Source organism: Dendrobates tinctorius, unplaced genomic scaffold, assembly GCF_039654945.1.
Source record: "Dendrobates tinctorius isolate UK_male_01 unplaced genomic scaffold, ASM3965494v1 ptg000048l, whole genome shotgun sequence".
Lineage (NCBI taxonomy): Eukaryota > Metazoa > Chordata > Amphibia > Anura > Dendrobatidae > Dendrobates > Dendrobates tinctorius.
This window is the reverse complement of record NW_027361716.1, coordinates 26,635,071-26,654,783: the sequence shown is the minus strand read 5'-3', so window position 1 is coordinate 26,654,783 and position 19,713 is coordinate 26,635,071. Positions and strand designations below refer to the sequence as shown.

At 40.4% G+C, this 19,713-nt stretch overlaps 1 protein-coding gene across 2 annotated transcripts in view; it reads right to left on the bottom strand.

Annotated features, from left to right (window-relative positions):
* SYT9 (synaptotagmin 9) overlaps positions 1–19,713 on the bottom strand; it is a 799,187-nt gene that overhangs the window by 38,875 nt on the left and 740,599 nt on the right. Inside the window, exon 6 of one of the 2 annotated variants that reach the window (XM_073576353.1) lies at positions 82–211. The exons of the other annotated variant lie outside the window; for it this stretch is intronic. Coding sequence (XP_073432454.1) covers positions 82–211 — 130 coding nt within the window. The remainder of the gene's footprint in view (positions 1–81; positions 212–19,713) is intronic. 2 annotated transcript variants of the gene reach the window in all.

The following is a 19,713-nucleotide window of genomic DNA, read 5'->3' as shown; positions in this document are numbered from 1 at the left end:
ACTACAAAAGAAAACAAAGTATCATTCTACAATTATAACAGAAGATATAAAAAGCAGTCAATAGTCTGGTGACAATTTTACCTCAACAACTGGATGCCAGTGAGCGATGGGCTTTCTTGGATATGATAGCATTTCACTCCAATGCTCCCGACCCAAGCTTTCTGCGCCGCTGCCTACTTGACATACGCCAATGACCTCATTGTGACCTACACTGTAGAAATATTAAATACATTTTTTTCTGTATGAAATATTTTTAAACAATTCACATTCTTAAGATAGTTGAACAGTTTTATGTTGGACAACATAAAAGTATACTGATGTCATAGAATACCTCTGACACCAGTGTTTCCAGGTCACTCTTGACCATGGGTCTGTGAATGAAGATAAAAAGTAATGCCTTCTTTTTACTAATTTTATATAACTTTCAAAAAACATAACCATGGGTAAAAATTATTATTGGGCAATTCATTCAGTAATAAATCTACAAAACGTGGAACTTCAACTGATACAAAAAAAGAGCCAAATAAGTGGTCAAGACATAGGATAAGGTGATGAAAATACTTTCATTGTAATAACAAATGGGGATGTGGTGGCAAAGAGAGAGAGCGCGCACACACTCAATCAAAGTATATCAATAATAAAATGTATACAAAGTTTAGTGATGCTGCAAGTGAAGCCAACAAAACAGGGTAGATAGTATGTTAAAATAGCTCAAATATATCCAAGGTCCATGTCACACCCAGTAGTTGTAGTAAAAAAAGGGGGAGTAGTCTATAAAGTGCAATAGGGCCAATATAATACAGTATATGTCAGCCTAATAGGAATAGATCAGTAGGTGAGGCTGATTGCATGGTAAAACATGATCACTTTAAACATTTGTAAGGATTCCGGATTTTCCTTTGAGCCTGTTTGCCATTGTCCAAGATGGAGTCTTGTGCTTCGCGCTGTCCTGGAACTTCCTGTCTGTCCTGCTATTTAAGTCGGGCTCAGAAGATCCTCCTTGCCTGAGTATTTTGTTGCTGCTGGCTTATAAGCTTCCTCCTGGTCTGCTCTCGGAGCTCCTGCTGCTCATTACTTGGTACTCTGCCCCTCCACTTATGGCTGCCTTCAGCCTTCTGTGCGTCTTCCTAGTCCTGGCCAGTGCTACTTATTGTCTGGACTTCTAGTGAGGAGCTATTCATCTCTGAAACTGCTGTCGTTAGTAAGAGATTCTGATATTGTTATCATTTCTTGGACTGTGTTCTATGTGGGCTGCTGTGCTGGATTGAGCGGGACATTTAGTAACCTTCTGTTAATGCTCCACTTGTGTATTGCTGGACTACTATGTTAAGTGCTGCGCGCACTCTTGCTCATATAATTTCTGGACTTCTACGTTACGTGTCAAACTCACTCTTGCTGCATATTACTGCTGGACTGGTTCGTATTAGCAGTCATGCCCCACTATTCAGTTTGCTGTTCATTTCTATATTGTGCTGTGCACTTCATTACAATTGCAGGAAGTTCTGTTAGTTTTGGTTCAGCTTCTTATTTTGTTAAAGACACTTGTATGCCTCCTCTTTAGTCTCAATTCTGTTTTATCCCATGCAATTAGATTCCTTAGTACCCCCATCATTGTTACAACATTAATGTGTAAAGTGATATCAGTGATTGCCCATACTCATCATAAACAATTGCACAGACCCTTTATATAGATATATGGTACAAGTTCATACAGAACCTATGATACTATAAGAAGTGCTGGGATAAAGTGACAGCATATAATACAGAAAAGAGATTTATTTGTAGTGATTCCAGCACAGAGTGTGGCACTCACCCCTACTAACGGTGAGATATAGCCATTGAACCCATTCTATGCCCAGGTGACGAGTATTTTATTGGTACATTTCTGGCGTAATTTTTTAAGATACTGTGTCTGCGAATTTGCATTTGCAGTCTATTCAATAAAATGGCACCAAATAGCGTGTACCGCTACCTCTACACCCAGACTCGTATATGCTCCCACCATCCTGGTATATGCTCCCCCATCCTATTATATACGCTAAAATCCAGGCATATGCTCCCCCATCCTGCCTGCACTGCAGTTGTTCAATACATACATAGAAAAAAAAGCAATAAACACTGCTGCTCACCTTTTTTCCAGTCCTCTGCAGTGCATCATCTGGGTTAAATATTTAAATAAAATGGTGCCTGAGTCATTGCACATGCCACACTATGCAGAGACATATTGTTGAAGACACTGTGTAAATTTGTCTTCAATAAAATGGGGCCGGTGACTGTGCTATGAGTAGGCGCTGACTCCAGCGCCACACTCCTCCAGCCTCGCCGGAGATTGCGGTATGTCCTCATGGCTCCGGACATCGTGGTATGCGATCAGCATCTGCACATACCGCAACACTTTATGGACTACTCTCCCCCCATTTTTATTACAACTACTGGGTGTGACATAGACCTTCAATATATTTGGGTTATTTTTACCTACTTTCTACCCTGTTTTGTTGGCTCCACTAGGAGCATCACTACAGTATATTTTGTATATATTTTCTTATTGATATAACATTATTGAATGTATGTGCACTCTCTCTCTTTGCCACCACGTACCCACTTGTTACTACAATAAAGGTATTTTAATCAAGTTATCTTATGTCTTGACCACTTATTTCTTTCTTTTTTATATTGCTTTACTTCTAATCTGATTGGTCTTTCCAAATCATCCAGAAGTCATATGGTCATGGTCACTTAGCTTTAATCACTATATATATATAAATATATATATATATATATATATATATATATATATATATATATATATATATATATATATATATATATATATATATATATATATATATTGTATATACATACAGTGCCTTGCGAAAGTATTCGGCTCCCTGGAACTTTTCAACCTTTTCCCACATATCATGCTTTAAACATAAAGATACCAAATGTAAATTTTTGGTGAAGAATCAACAAGTGGGACACAATTGTGAAGTTTAACAAAATTTATTGGTTATTTTATATTTTTTTGGAAATACAAAAACTGAAAAGTGGGGCGTGCAATATTTTTCGGCCCCATTACTTTCAGTGCAGCAAACTCACTCCAGACGTTCATTGTGGATCTCTGAATGATCCAATGTTGTCCTAAATGACTAAGGATGATAAATATAATCCACCTGTGTGTAATCAAGTCTCCATATAAATGCACCTGCTCTGTGATAGTCTCATGGTTCTGTTGAAGCTTTGAAGCACAGAGAGCATCATGAAGAACAAGGAACACAACAGGCAGGTCCATGATACTGTTGTAGAGAAGTTTAAAACCAGATTTGGATACAAAATGATTTCCAAAACTTTAAACATCCCAAGGAGCACTGTGCAAGCGATCATATTGAAATGGAAGGAATATCATACCACTGCAAATCTACCAAGACCCGGCCGTCCCTCTAAACTTTCATCTCAAACAAGGAGAAGACTGATCCGAGATGCAGCCAAATATAAATGTTTGGTGAAGAATCAACAACAAGTGGGACACAATTGTGAAGTTGAATGAAATTTATTGGTTACTTAAATTTTTGTGGAAATACAAAAACTGAAAAGTGGGGCGTGCAATATTATTCGGCTCCTTTAACTTAATACTTTGTTGCGCCACCTTTTGCTGCATTTACAGCTGCAAGTCGCTCGGGGTATGTCTCTATCAGTTTTGTACATTGAGAGACTGAAATTCTTGTCCATTCTTCCTTGGCAAACAGCTCGAGCTCAGTGAGATTGGATGGCGATCGTTTGTGAACAGCAGTTTTCAGCTCTTTCCACAGATTCTCGATTGGATTCAGGTCTTGACTTTGACTTGGCCATTCTAACACCTGGATATGTTTATTTGTGAACCATTCCATTGCAGATTTTGCTTTATGTTTGGGATCATTGTCTTGGTGGAAGACAAATCTCTGTCCCAGTCTCAGGTCTTTTGCAGACTCCAACAGGTTTTCTTCAAGAATGGTCCTGTAATTGGCTCCATACATCTTCCCATCAATTTTAACCAGTTTCCCTGTCCCTGCTGAAGAAAAGCAGGCCCAAACCATGATGCTGCCACCACCATGTTTGACAGTGGGGATGGTGTGTTCAGGGTGAGGAGCTGTGTTGCCTTTATGCCAAACATATCGTTTGACATTGTTGCCAAAAAGTTTGATTTTGGTTTCATCTGACCAGAGCACCTTCTTCCACATGTTTGGTGTGTCTCCCAGGTGGCTTGTTGCAAACTTTATACAACACTTTTTATGGATATCTTTGAGAAATGGCTTTCTTCTTGCCACTCTTCCATAAAGACCAGATTTCTGCATGGTATGACTAATTGTTGTCCTATGGACAGACTGTCCCACCTCAGCTGTAGATCTCTGCAGTTCATCCAGAGTGATCATGGGCCTTTTGGCTGCATCTATGATCAGTCTTCTCCTTGTTTGACATGAAAGTTTAGAAGGATGGCCGGGTCTTGGTAGATTTTCAGTGGTATGACACTCCTTTCATTTCAATATGACCACTTGCACAGTGCTCCTTGGGATGTTGAAAGTTTTGGAAATCATTTTGTATCCAAATCCGGCTTTAAACTTCTCCACAACAGTATCACGGACCTGCCTGTTGTATTCCTTGGTCTTCATGATGCTCTCTGTGCTTCAAACAGAACCATGAGACTATCACAGAGCAGGTGCATTTATACAGTGACTTGATTACACACAGGTGGATTATATTTTGTGAAGGGTTAATACTAAAATCAGAGCTTAAGTTTCACTTCTCCATTTCTCTGTAAGGTTTCGTTTCTTAATTTTTGTTGTAAGATAAATTTTTATAATTGGCATGGGCTGTCATGAAATCAGACTGTTCTCATCAGGTACAAATTTAAGGGAGGTGGGGGTGTAAAACTCTGAACAATATGCCATTATACTACTTTCTACGCTATTTAGGTATGGACATATATGTAGTTTCCGGTTTTCTTGCAATATTATTGGCTTATAAAGTGAAATGATGCTATTGGTACTTGAGAACCTTGCATAATTAAGCAAAAGATTATAAAAGATGTGACTAAAATAAAGGGGCTTAGTGATCTGCCTCGATCCTCCCGTACAGAGACCCCGTCTCCGTGTGGTCATTTGAGTTGCTAGCAACACTGGAATAATTTGGAAATCACTGGCTCAACCGTGAAGGGTTAATTTAGCCCTCCCAAAATAGCTACCTCGACAATTTATCATCCTTAGTCATTTAGGACAACATTGGATCATTCAGAGATTCACAATGAACTTCTGGAGTGAGTTTGCTGCACTGAAAGTAAAGGGGCCGAATAATATTGTACGCACCACTTTTCACTTTTTGTACTTCCAAAAAAATATAAAATAACAAATAAATTTCTTTCAACTCTACAATTGTGTCCCACTTGTTGATTCTTCACCAAAAATTTACATTTGGTATCTTTATGTTTGAAGCATAATATGTGGGTAAAGGTGGAAAAGTTCCAGGGGGCCAAATACTTTCGCAAGGCACTGTATATCTCGAGCAGATGTTGTTTATGTAGCCCATTCTATTGTGTGTTCTCTGAAATCTAGGATGGGTGCACAATGATTTACGGCAGCTGTCATCTTAAAATTGTGATTGACTCCATGAGAAAAAGCACACATATTTGCTAAATAAAAGTATTTAGAAAAATATTAATATTTAAATGTTATTATTTATTTTATAACAATTCACTGAGAGACCATTTAACTAGATTATATGTGAGAAGCCCCAAACAGAAGAGTAGTGGCAAACAGCTGAAGAGCAGAACTTACATGTACATGGAGCATTTTAAAAACACCTCTGGATGCCTGAAAAATCAGGAGAATGGGGTCTCTTAACCTGTTTAGAGATCCAGAAATGAGTATGTGCATTAGGCAGGTGGCCTTCCATGTCTGTGGTCCCCTCCACTGTAATTTATGGGTGTCTCCAAACCCTAGGAAGTAGGGAAAATAACAATGTCTTCTTCCTCTTTAGGGCTTATTCATGCTGTTAATTATGAAGTTGTGGATGTTGCTGCAAATTCACATTATAAAACATGCATTAAATACTCTTCCTATTAGTTTTACCGCAAAAGTTCAAAATAATGTGGAAACAGTACTCTGTCCATTAAATAACCTTTTCCACTTAAAAAAGTTGGAATTTTTTTTCAAAGAGTATGTGACATTTTTAATATCGATTTACAAGCAGATACTATTCCTAAATCCTTGTTAAAAAGCAGCATCAAAGTACCATTAAAGTTAAGATTTTTGGAGGTAATAGTCCTAATAATTAGAATCTGTATCTATCAGACATGTATGTTACATACTTTTGCTAAGCTCAAATGTCACAGAAGGTAATACCCCTTTAATTTTTAGTGTGGTCATTGGATTGGTTAAGTATGACAATTTGGCCCCTGTAACAAATAAGATTTCTCATCCATGGTGCATGTTAAGGTGTTTAAAAAAACATGCTAGAGATTCATTTTGATTGGAGACATCTTTAATACAGTACCTTGCGAAAGTATTCAGCTCCCTGGAACTTTTCAACCTTTTCCCACATATCACGCTTCAAACATAAAGATACCAAATGTAAATTTTTGGTGAAGAATCAACAACAAGTGGGACACAATTGTGAAGTTGAACGAAATTTATTGGTTATTTTAAATTTTTGTGGAAATTCAAAAACTGAAAAGTGGGGCGTGCAATATTATTCGGCCCCTTTAACTTAATACTTTGTTCCGCCACCTTTTGCTGTGATTACAGCTGCAAGTCGCTTGGGGTATGTCTATCAGTTTTGTACATCAAAAGACTGAAATTCTGGCCCATTCTTCCTTGGCAAACAGCTCAAGCTCAGTGAGGTTTGATGGAGATCGTTTGTGAACAGCAGTTTTCAGCTCTTTCCACAGATTCTCCATTGGATTCAGGTCTGGACTTTGACTTGGCCATTCTAACACCTGGATACGTTTATTTGTGAACCATTCCATTGTAGGTTTTGCTTTATGTTTGGGATCATTGTCTTGTTGGAAGACAAATCTCTGTCTCAGTCTCAGGTCTTTTGCAGACTCCAACAGGTTTTCTTCAAGAATGGTCCTGTATTTGGCTCCATCCATCTTCCCATCAATTTTAACCATCTCCCTGTCCCTGCTGAAGAAAAGCAGGCCCAAACCATGATACTGCCACCACCATGTTTGACAGTGGGGATGGTGTGTTCAGGGTGATGAGCTATGTTGCCTTTATGCCAAGCATATTGCTTGGCATTGTTGCCAAAAAGTTCCATTTTGATTTCATCTGACCAGAGCATCTTCTTCCAAATGTTTGGTGTATCTCACAGGTGGCTTGTTGCAAACTTTAAACAAAACTTTTTGTGGATATCTTTGAGAAATGGCTTTCTTCTTGCGACTCTTCCATAAAGGCCAGACTTGTGCAGTGTATGACTGATTGATGTCCTATGGACAGACTGTCCCGCCTCAGCTGTAGATCTCTGCAGTTCATCCAGAGTGATCATGGGCCTCTTGGCTGCATCTCTGATCAGTCTTCTCCTTGTTTGAGATGAAAGTTTATAGGGACGGCCGAGTCTTGGTAGATTTGCAGTGGTATGATACTCCTTCCATTTCAATATGATCGCTTGCGCATTGCTCCTTGGGATGCTTAAAGCCGGATTTGGATACAAGATGATTTCTAAAACTTTAAACTACTCCACAACAGTATCACGGACCTGCCTGTTGTGTTCCTTGGTCTTCATGATACTCTCTGTGCATCAAACAGAACCCTGAGACTATCACAGAGCAGGTGCTTTTATACGGAGACTTGATTACACACAGGTGGATTATATTTATCATCATTAGTCATTTAGGACAACATTGGATCATTCAGAGATCCACAATGAAATTCTGGAGTAAGTCTGCTGCACTGAAAGTAAAGGGGCCGAATAATATTGCACGCTCCACTTTTCAGTTTTTGAATTTCCACAAAAATTTAAAATAACCAATACATTTCGTTCAACTTCACAATTGTGTCCCTCTTGTTGTTGATTCTTCACCAAAAATGTACATTTGGTATCTTTATGTTAGAAGCATGATATGTGGGAAAAGGTTGAAAAGTTCCAGGGGGCCGAATACTTTCGCAAGGTACTGTATGGTTATCAATGACCATAACTGAAATAACAGAAGTTATGTTTTCCTAACCAAACTGAAAATTAAGCACACTGATTGGTTTACTAATGCCACTCTAAGGCTGTGTTCACACAGTGCGTTTTTGCAGAGATTTTCCCACACGGAAATGGGCCAAAAGTGCTTTGGAATCCGTATGCCAGCTAATTCAATGACAATCCTGAAGTGTTGTGCACATGATCAGTAATTTTCCTTTAGTATTTGTAGTGTGTTTTTTCTGCAGCATGTTAGTTCTGTGTGCATTTTTCACTCATTAAGGCCGGTTTCACACTAGCGCATTTTCAACGCGCGCACGGCCGGGGGTAGCTCCGCCCCCGATCCGGCTCTCTGCCCGGCGTGCCCGCCCCTTCCTTGTAGCGCCGCCTCCTAGCGGACAGCGACGCCTGCGATCGGCGCACCCTATCTTTAGCATAGGGTGCGCCGATCGTGCGCAGGCCGTGCGCTAGTTGCGCTTTGACCTGCGCTGCGCACTTTTGACGGTGCGCCGTGCGCGCCAAAATCCGAAAAGTTTGATTTTGACGCGCACGGCGCACCGTCAAAAGTGCGCAGCGCAGGTCAAAGCGCAACTAGCGCACGGCCTGCGCACGATCGGCGCACCCTATGCTAAAGATAGGGTGCGCCGATCGCAGGCGCAGCTGTCCGCTAGGAGGCGGCGCTACAAGGAAGGGGCGGGCACGCCGGGCAGAGAGCCGGATCGGGGGCGGAGCTACCCCCGGCCGTGCGCGCGTTGAAAATGCGCTAGTGTGAAACCGGCCTAACTTAAATTGAGTCAGTCAAATCCGCAGCAAAAACGCACGCCTAAAAATATTTGCGGATTTGCTGAGTTTTTGTCTGCTTTTTTTACTGGTTTCCTAAGGTGTTTCCCACACAGTGTGACAGCCTGGGAAACACTGGTGCAGTGGTTCTTATCAGAGGTAACGCTACCGACGGTAGACTGTCGATCAGAGTGCTGCGGGGTCACCCTGTCAAATGTCAGTATGCTACTGCCAATAAGACTGTTGGTCAGAGCGCTGCAGGGTCATGCTGACAGATGTCAGCATAACCCCGCAGCTGTGTCTGTGACACCTGCAGAGATGACCTGCGGTAAAAAGCTTACCGCAGCTCAGCAGGCGTGGGCTGATGAGACTACTGCTCCCATCAGGCTATGTCTGCTGTCACTGATGGGAGACGTAGTCTCATTAGCTGGTGCCTGTGCTCACAGTTAAAAAAAGTTAAATAATTACGTACATAGTCAAATAAAAATAAAAAAATTATACTATGTTACTCACCTAGCATCAAATCCCCGATGCCCTCATCTCCTAGAAAAGATGTGAAATTATAACCCAACAAATACTCACCCGTCCACCATAGTCCACGTAATCTCAATTGTCCCAAGTTGATCTCACGCGTAGAACAGTCACATCCGGAGATGTGACTGCTCTACCTGGTGGTACGCTGACAGGAGGTAATCACTCCCGCAGTGTATCACTGATCTGCCATGAGAGAGGTCACCGAAGTTCATCAGCTGATCAGCTCTCACTTATGGCACTGCTGCTTGAGAACTTTCTCACGCAGCAGTGGTGCCATAAGGGAGAGCACCAGAGCTGATGAGCTGATGAACTCTGATGATGTCCCTCACGGCAGCTCAATGAAACACTGTGGGAGCGATTGCCTCCTGTCAGTGTACTGCCGGATGTCTTTGAGAGCAGTCACATTATTGACTGCTCTCAAAGTGATCAGGGTCATCATGGGACATTATGGATTAGGCAGCACGGTGGCTCAGTGGTTAGCACTGCAGCCTTGCAGCACTGGGGTCCTGGGTTCGAATCCCACCAAGGACAACATCTGCAAGGAGTTTGTATGTTCTCCCCGTGTTTGCGTGGGTTTCCTCCGGGTACTCCGGTTTCCTCCCACATTCCAAAGACATACTGATAGGTAATTTAGATTGTGAGCCCCATCGGGGACAGTGATGAAAATGTGTGTAAAGCGCTGCGGAATATGTTAGCACTATATAAAAATAAAGATTATTATTATGTCCTCTGTGGACAGGTGAGGAATATTGTGTTTTTTTTATTTTATTTTTGTTGCAGGAGATGTTGGCATCGGTGGATTAGGCGTTTGGTGAGTATGGTTTAATTAAAATTCATTAAAGGAGTCGGTGTTATGATTTTAAATAAAGGACTTTATTCTGGGATGTGCCTTTTCTAGTGGGCTGAGAGCTGATGTTTTTAGTTGGGGATGGGACCAATTTCCATGGCACCTTCCTAGGCTATTATTAACAGCCTGCTGCTGTCTGCCTAGCCTTTGCTGGTTATATTTTATAGGAGGATCCTATGTCAATTTGTTCTGGGTCCCTCTGTAAACTAGCCACTAAAGGCTAAGCAAACAGGTGTGAGCTGATATTAATAACCTGGGAACCTTTATGGCTATTGGCTCCTTCCCAAAAGCCATCAGCTTTCTGTCTGCTGGTTATTAAAATTACACAGGAGCCCATGCAATTTTTTTTCTTTAAAATTAACAGTTGCTGTTTGGTTACAGCCTATGTACGTTCGTTCTGTTAATGCTCCTACATAGGCTGGTGACAATGTGTGTGTAGGTTTGTGTGTGTGTTTGTGTTTACTTACCGACTTAGTAATGAGGGTGTCGGACTGACACCTTTTCATTACTAAGCCTAGGTGTCAATGACAACTGTTGACACCAAGCTCTAATCCCATTACTCTGATACTACTGCATCAGCATGAAAAATGTGGTGTTGAATCAGGAAATTACAACACAAAACTTTTTTAACACTTTCATTTAGCTCAAAAAAGCCTTCATTGTTGTACAAAAATGCATGCAAAAATGCATCCTGCCAAGAGATGCAGAAACCATGCAGAAATTTCTCCAAGCAAATACTCAATGTGTGCACATAGCTTAACCCATTTCCGACATCAAGCATAATAGTACGCCAATGTAGGACTCCCTCCTTTTGACGTAGGCTCCGGCAGTGAGCCCGCATCTTTCCCAGGACATATCAGCTGTTTTGAACAGCTGACACCACATATTGCTTCCTACAGAATAACGAGCCTCATATAATGCTCCATACAGAATAATGAGCCCCACATATTGCTTCATACAGTATAATGAGCCCCATATAATGCTCCATACAGAATAATGGGCCCCATATATTGCTTCATACAGTATAATAAGCCCCATATATTGCTTCATACAGAATGATGGGCCCCATATATTGCTTCATACAGAAAAAGGGTCCTCATATAATGCTCCTTACATAATAATGGGCATCATATAATGGTCTATACAGAATAATGGGCCCCATACAATGCTCCATACAGAACTCCATACAGAAATTGGGCCTCATATAATGCTCCATACAGAATAATGGAAACCATATAATGCTCCATACAGAATAATGGGCCCAATAAAATGCTCCATACAGAATAATGGGCCCAATATAATGATCCATACAGAATAATGAGCCCCCATATAATGATCCATACAGAATAATGGGCCCGATATAATGCTCCATACAGAATAATGGACAATATAATACTTCATACAGAATAGGCCCCATATAATGCTCCATAAAGAATAGGCACCATACATTGCTCCATACAGAATTGGCCCGATATAATACTCCATACAGAATAATGGACATCATATAATGCATCATACAGAATAATGGGCCCAATATGATGCTCCATACTGGATAATGCACCCCATAAAATGCTCCAAACCGGATAATGGGCTCCATATATTGCTCCATACTGGATAATGGGCCCCATATAATGCTCCATACAGGATAATGGGCCCCATAAAATGCTCCATACAGAATAATGGACACCATGTAATGCTCCAAACAGGATAATGGGCCCCATATAATGCTCCATACTGGATAATAGGCCCTATATAATGCTCCATACAGGATAATGGGCCCCATATATTGCTCCATACTGGATAATGGGCCCCATATAATGCTCCATATTGGATAATGGGCCCCATATAATGCTCCATACAGGATAATGGGCCCCATATAATGCTCCATACTGGATAATGGGCCCCATATAATGCTCCATACAGGATAATGGGCCCTATATAATGCTCCATACTGGATAATGGGCCCCATATAATGCTCCATACAGAATAATGGACATCATGTAATGCTCCAAACAGGATAATGGGCCCCATATAATGCTCCATACTGGATAATGGTCCCTATATAATGCTCCATATAGGATAATGGGCCTCATATATTGCTCCATACTGGATTATGGGAACCATATAATGCTCCATACTGGATAATGGGCCCCATATAATGCTCCATACAGGATAATGGGCCCCATATAATGCTCCATACTGGATAATGGGCCCTATATAATGCTCCAAACAGGCTGATAACCGCTTCATGCAGCACTACATGAACACCCAATTTCCTACGTTATGGCAGGTTCGAACAATGACAGCAATTGCTACTATCCACCTTTCATGTCTCCTCTATTTCCTCATAGATTGTAAGCTTGCGAGCAGGGCCCTCATTCCTTTTGGAATATGTTTTGATCTATGTGTTTATTGTTATGCTGTAATGCCTATTGTCTGTACAAGTCCCCTCTAAAATGTAAAGTGTCTCGGAATATGTTGGCACTATAGAAATAAAATTATTATTATTTAATAACTGACACATGGTTAGATGAAAGCTATGACTGGGCAGTTGGCTTGCAAGGTTACAGTCAGTTTAGAAAGGATCATAAAAATCGGAGAGGAGGAGAGGTTTGTCTTTATGTAAATTAAACAAAACCGTTGGCACAACCCTGTAGTATTAGTGGTGCTCAAGTAGGATCCCAATCCGTGACTCGTGATATACAAAAACTTGGCACACACTTGTGGATTCTGATGCAGAAAAGTGATTGATTTTAATAAAGTACAGTGCATACAAATAGATGTTTCGGTCTATGACCTTCATCAGTGTACTGTAGGCATGAAACAAAAATAAAAACAACAATAAACATAGATACAAAGAAAGTATATACAAAAAACTGGGTCGCTCGAACAGAATCGATCATAAGCATATGCAGAGACATCAAATTCATTAATGCACATATGTGTAAGGTGTATATGAAAAGGGAATAGTGGTGGAAACCAAGGTCTACTGAGTAAGAGAGACACATACTGTGAGACTGTACTGTGAACTCAAAAATAACTGGGCATAAATCTAGAAATCCTATGAGAAAAAGGGTATTGTTATAGGACTTAAGGTACACTGAGTGGTGGGAGTATAACATACCCGGATTACATACCAATAAATGAGGAGGCACAAAAGGCCGTTTCTCTGCAAAAGAGAACATATGGAGCTAATGAAAAAAGTCCCATGTCAAAATATAGATAAATTAAGTATCAATAAGGGCTTACCGTTGCTTGTAAATAGTAAATGGACGCGGTATCCGCCGCAAGTCAATAGCGCTATGCTATTGGGGAGCGTCAGGGTTTATATCCCTGAGAAATGTGGAGGCTGAGTGAAGGAGCGCAGACCGGAAGTGCGCAACCGGAAGTGAGCCTGGCGTGCGCTCCACTAACATCATCGTGCGCTCCAGGCACTGGAAAATGACAGGGAGGGGGCGTAGATAAGAAACGCCAGTGTGTGTGTATGAATACTAATGAGTGGGATGGATTGGGAGGAGGTGCAAGGTGATGACTAGGTTACCATAGTAACCGCTAGAACGTAGTTACAGGAAGTGCCAGGGAATAAGGCAGAAAAAGTTCAGTGCTCTGGTGACGGTGATTTCAAGACAATTCACAATTGTTGGTTCTGAAATAGAGATGAAAACAGATTAGTATGCGGTATGCAAATTTTAAATACATAGTATGTTATCATATAGATCATACCACCTCGTATCCCAATAATAATATCATATGATAGCCTATATATTAGCCCATAGATTGCAAATATGGTTACGATGGAAGGAAGGATTGTATATCATAGTCCTTATTTAACCCCTTGGGCGCCAGGGTATTGAGCTCATGAATCCAGTAGGCCTCTCTTCTTTTTAATATATTAATCCGGTTACCCCCCCTGCGTGACGGATGAATTTGCTCTATAACTTGGAACTTCAGTTGTGCAATAGTGTGTCCAGCAGTAATAAAATGATGAGGAACCGGAAGGAGCATATTTTTACATCTGATAGTAGATTTATGTTTGGATATCCGATCCCCAATAGCATAGCGCTATTGACTTGCGGCGGATACCGCGTCCATTTACTATTTACAAGCAACGGTAAGCCCTTTTGGATACTTAATTTATCTATATTTTGACATGGGACTTTTTTCATTAGCTCCATATGTTCTCTTTTGCAGAGAAACGGCCTTTTGTGCCTCCTTATTTATTGGTATGTAATCCGGGTATGTTATACTCCCACCACTCAGTGCACTTTAAGTCCTATAACAATACCCTTTTCTCATAGGATTTCTAGATCTATGCCCAGTTATTTTTGAGCTCACAGTACAGTCTCACAGTATGTGTCTCTCTTACTCAGTAGACCTTGGTTTCCACCACTATTCCCTTTTCATATACACCTTACACATATGTGCATTAATGAATTTGATGTCTCTGCATATGCTTATGATCGATTCTGTTCGAGCGACCCAGTTTTTTGTATATACTTTCTTTGTATCTATGTTTATTGTTGTTTTTATTTTTGTTTCATGCCTACAGTACACTGATGAAGGTCATAGACCGAAACGTCTATTTGTATGTACTGTACTTTATTAAAATCAATCACTTTTCTGCATCAGAATCCACAAGTGTGTGCCAAGTTTTTGTCTTTATGTAAAGTCTTGTCCAAAGTCCACTTTAAGAGAAGATATTAGCAAAGGGAATGAGGATGTCGAGTCCATATTGGTCGAAATACATGGAGGTAAAAAATAGTAACAAAATTCTCATTGGGGTCTGTTACAAACTCCCAACTATAACAGAAATCATGGAAAGTCTACTTCTAAGGCAGATAGATGAAGCTGTAACTCATAATGAGGTCCTTGTTATGGGGGACATTAACTGGGAAGCAGAGACCTGCGAAACCCATAAAGGCAACAGGTTTCTGCTAATAACCAAGAAAAATTATCTTTCACAATTGGTGCAGAATCCAACCAGAGGAGCAGCACTTTTAGACCTAATATTATCTAAGAGACCTGACAGAATAACAAATCTGCAGGTCATTGGGCATCTAGGAAATAGGAACCACAATACTGTACAGTTTCACTTGTCTTTCGCTAGGGGAACTTGTCAGGGAGTCACTAAAACACTGAACTTTAGGAAGGCACAGTTTGACCATTTTAGAGATGCCCTTTATCTGGTTGACTGGGACAATATACTCAGAAATAAGAAAACAGATAATAAATGGGAAATGTTTAAGAACATCCTAAATAGGCACTGTAAGCAGTTTACACTTCATGGGAATAAAAGGACAAGAAATGGGAAAAACTCAATGTGGATAAACAAAGTAAGAGGGGCAATTAACAGTAAAAAGAATGCATTTAAACTACTAAAGCAGGATGGCACTGTTGAAGCTCTAAAAAATTGTAGGGAGAAAAATACTCTAAAAAACTAATTAAAGCTGTCAAAAAGAAACAGAGAAGCACATTGTTAAGGAAAGTAAAACTAATCCCAAACTGTTCTTCAACTATATCAATAGTAAAAGAATCAAAAGTAAGTGTAGGCCCCTTAAATAATTGTGAGGAAAGAATGGTTGTAGATGACGAGGAAAAAGCTAACATATTAAACACCTTCTCCACGATATTCAGGGTGGAAAATGAAATGCTAGGTGAAATGCTGAGAGACAAAGAAAACCCTATATTAAAGGTCATCAATCTAACCCAAGAAGAGGTGCGAAACCAGCTAAATAAGAATAAAGTAAATAAATCTCCTGTTCTGGATGGCATACACCCACGAGTACTAAGAGAACTAAGTAATGGAATAGACAAGCCATTATTTCTTATATTTGGGGACTCTATAGCGACGTGGTCTGTTCCACATGGGAAGAAGGAATCAATATCACCATTACACACTGAACGGGAAACCACTGGGTAAATCTGTCATGGAGAAGGACTTGGAGATGCTAGTTAATGATAAACTTACCTGGAGCAGCCAGTGCCAGGCAGTGGCTGCCAAGGCAAACAGGATCATGGGGTGCATTAAAAGAGGTCTGGATACACATGATGAGAGCATTATACTGCCTCTGTACAAATTCATGGTTAGACTGCACATATAGTACTGTGTACAGTTTTGGGCATCGGTGCTCAGGAAGTATATAATGGAACTTGTATAAAAACTTAATTCCACCTCACCCAATTGCTCTATGCTCATCCACCTGGGTCTCAGACACTGGCCTCACCCTGGCCTCACATCAAAGATAATAGAAAAAGATTGGAGTCTGGCTTAACAGGACTGGATTTTCCTTTTCTTTTTATCTTTCAAATGAAATTATGGTGCATACAAAAGAAAATTTTCATGGTCGAAATTACCCAGTCGACGAGTTTTGACTGCACTAAGCAGTCTTACTCATGAGTAACACTGCTTAATTCAGTCAAAATGTGTCGACTAGGTCACGTCGACCATGAAAATTTTCTTTTGTTTGCACTATAATTTCTTTTGAAAAATAAAAAGAAAAGGAAAATCCAGTCCTGTTGAGCCGGACTCCAATTTTTTCTATTATCCATAATGGAACTAGAGCGGGTACAAAGGAGGGCAACAAAATTAATAAAGGGGATGGAGGAACTACAATACCCAGGGAGACTAGCAAAAATTAGGATTATTTATTCTAGAAAAAAAAGAAGACTGAGGGGCGATCTAATAACCATGTATAAGTATATAAGGGGACAACACAAATATCTCTCCGAGGAAATTGACGGTCACAAGGGGGCATTCTCTGTGTCTGGAGGAGAGAAGGTTTTTCCACCAACATAGAAGAGGATTCTTTACTGTTAGGGTAGTGAGAATCTGGAATTCCTTGCCTGAGGAGGTGGTGATGGTGAACTCAGTAGAGGGGTTCTCTGGATGTCTTCCTGGAGTGAAATAATATTGTATCTTACAGTTATTAGGTTCTTTAGAAGAAAGTAAATCTGGGGATTTATTCTGACGGATTATAGGCTGAACTGGATGGACAAATGTCTTTTTCGGCCTTACTAACAATATGTTACTATGTTGCTAACTATGTTACTATTTTCCCTGTATGAGTCATGAGTCACTGCAAAAGACCCTTGCAGGGGGAGGAGGGAGCATCTTGGTCAGAAGTTGAAAAGGGGAATGATTCAAGCAGGGAAAAGTGACTTCCTATTCCTTCACAGAGCATAGAAAAGTGAAGAATTGATTGGGCAAAATGCAAAATGAGAAATTGTAAGTATTCAGTGGTAACGTGATGATTGCAGCATATTAAAAAGATAAAAACTTTGATGGGAGTGCTTCATTAATTAACCCCTTTCTGACATCAGGCGTAATAGTACGTCAATGTCGTACTCCCCTTGTTTGATAAAGGCTCCGCTGCTAAGTCCACTCCTTTCAGGGAACATGTCGGCTGATATATACAGCTGAGATGTGCTCGCAACAGCCACGGTTGGAATCGCGATCCACTCGTGGCTGTTAACCAGTTAAATGCCGCTGTCACTCTCTGACAGCGACATTTAACTCGCACTTACTGGATGCGCCTTGGAGATCCCACCCATCGGTGACCCATCACATGATCACGGGTCACCAATGGGTCGGCATGACAACCAGAGTCCTCCAGCAGACCTCTATAATTGTCATTGCTGGCGCTCATAGCAAGTGAGCATTTCTGCTACACACCGGTGATCTGATCATCGCCTGTATGTAGCAGAGAAGATAAAAGTATTGTAGCTTCTAGACTACCATGGAAACTATTGAAGCATGCAAAAAGTAAAAAAAAATTTTAAAAAATATATATAGTAACATAGTAACATAGTTATTAAGGTTGAAGGAAGACTTTAAGTCCATCTAGTTTAACCCATATCCTATCCTAACTTGCCCTAACATGTTGATCCAGAGGAAGGCAAAAAAAACCCATGTGGCAAACAGTAAGCTTCACATTGGGGAAAAAAATTCCTTCCCGACTCCACATACGGCAATCAGACTAGCTCCCTGGATCAACGCAATATTAAGGAGACTAGTGTATATACCCTGTAATATTATACTTTTCAAGAAAGGCATCCAGTCCCTTCTTAAATTTTATTAGGGAATCACTCATTACAACATCATATGGCAGAGAGTTCCATAGTCTCACTGCTCTTACAGTAAAGAATCCGCTTCTGTGATTATGCTTAAACCTTTTTTCCTCCAGACGTAGAGGATGCCCCCTTGTCCCCGTCACAGGTCTAAGAGTAAAAAGATCATTAGAAAGGTCTTTGTATTGTCCCCGCATATATTTATACATTGTAATAAGATCACCCCTAAGCCTTCAATTTTCCAAACTAAATAGCCCCAAGTGTAATAACTTGTCTTGGTAATGCAAACCCCCCAGTTCCCTAATAACCTTGGTCGCTCTTCTCTGCACCCGCTCCAGTTCAGCTATGTCTTTCTTATACACCGGAGACCAGAACTGTACACAGTATTCCAAGTGTGGTCGCACTAGAGGTAAAATTATGTTCTCCTCATGAGCATCTATGCCTCTTTTAATGCATCCCATTATTTTATTTGCCTTTGCAGCAGCTGCCTGACACTGGCCACTAAATGTAAGTTTGTCGTCCACCCGTACACCCAGGTCTTTTTCAGTGGCAGTTTTGCCCAGTGTTTTACAATTAAGCGCGTAATTATACATCTTGTTTGTTCTACCCAAGTGCATGACATTACATTTATCTCCTTTAAAGCTCATTTGCCATTTATCAGTCCAAGCTTCTAGTTTGCATAAATCCCCGTGTAATATAAAATTGTCCTCCTCTGTATTGATTACACTTCAGAGTTTAGTGTCATCTGCAAATATTGAAATTCTACTCTCTATGCCCACTACAAGGTCATTAATAAATATGTTAAAAAGAAGCGGGCCCAATACTGACCCCTGTGGTACCCCACTGCTAACCGTGACCCAGTCCGAGTGTTCTCCATTAATAACCACCCTTTGTTTCCTATCCCTGAGCCAGCTCTTAACCCACTTACGCATATTTTCCCCTATCCCCATTGTTCTCATTTTATGTATCAACCTTTTGTGTGGCACCATATTAAAAGCTTTTGAAAAGTCCATGTACACCACGTCCACTGCATTCCCTTGGTCCAGTCCGGAACTTACCTCTTCATAAAAGCTTATATAAAAGTTCAAATCACGCCCTTTTGCCCCATTCAAAATAAAAAAATTAAAAAATCAAATATACACTTATTTGGTATCACCGCATTCAATATCACCCGATCTATCAACATAAAAAAAAGAATTAACCCGATCGCTAAATGGCGTAAAGAGAAAAGAAGTCAAAATGCCAGAATTACTTTTTTCGGTCGCCGCAAAATTTAATTGAAATGCAATAACGGGCAATCAAAAGATCGTATCTGCACCAAAATTGTATCA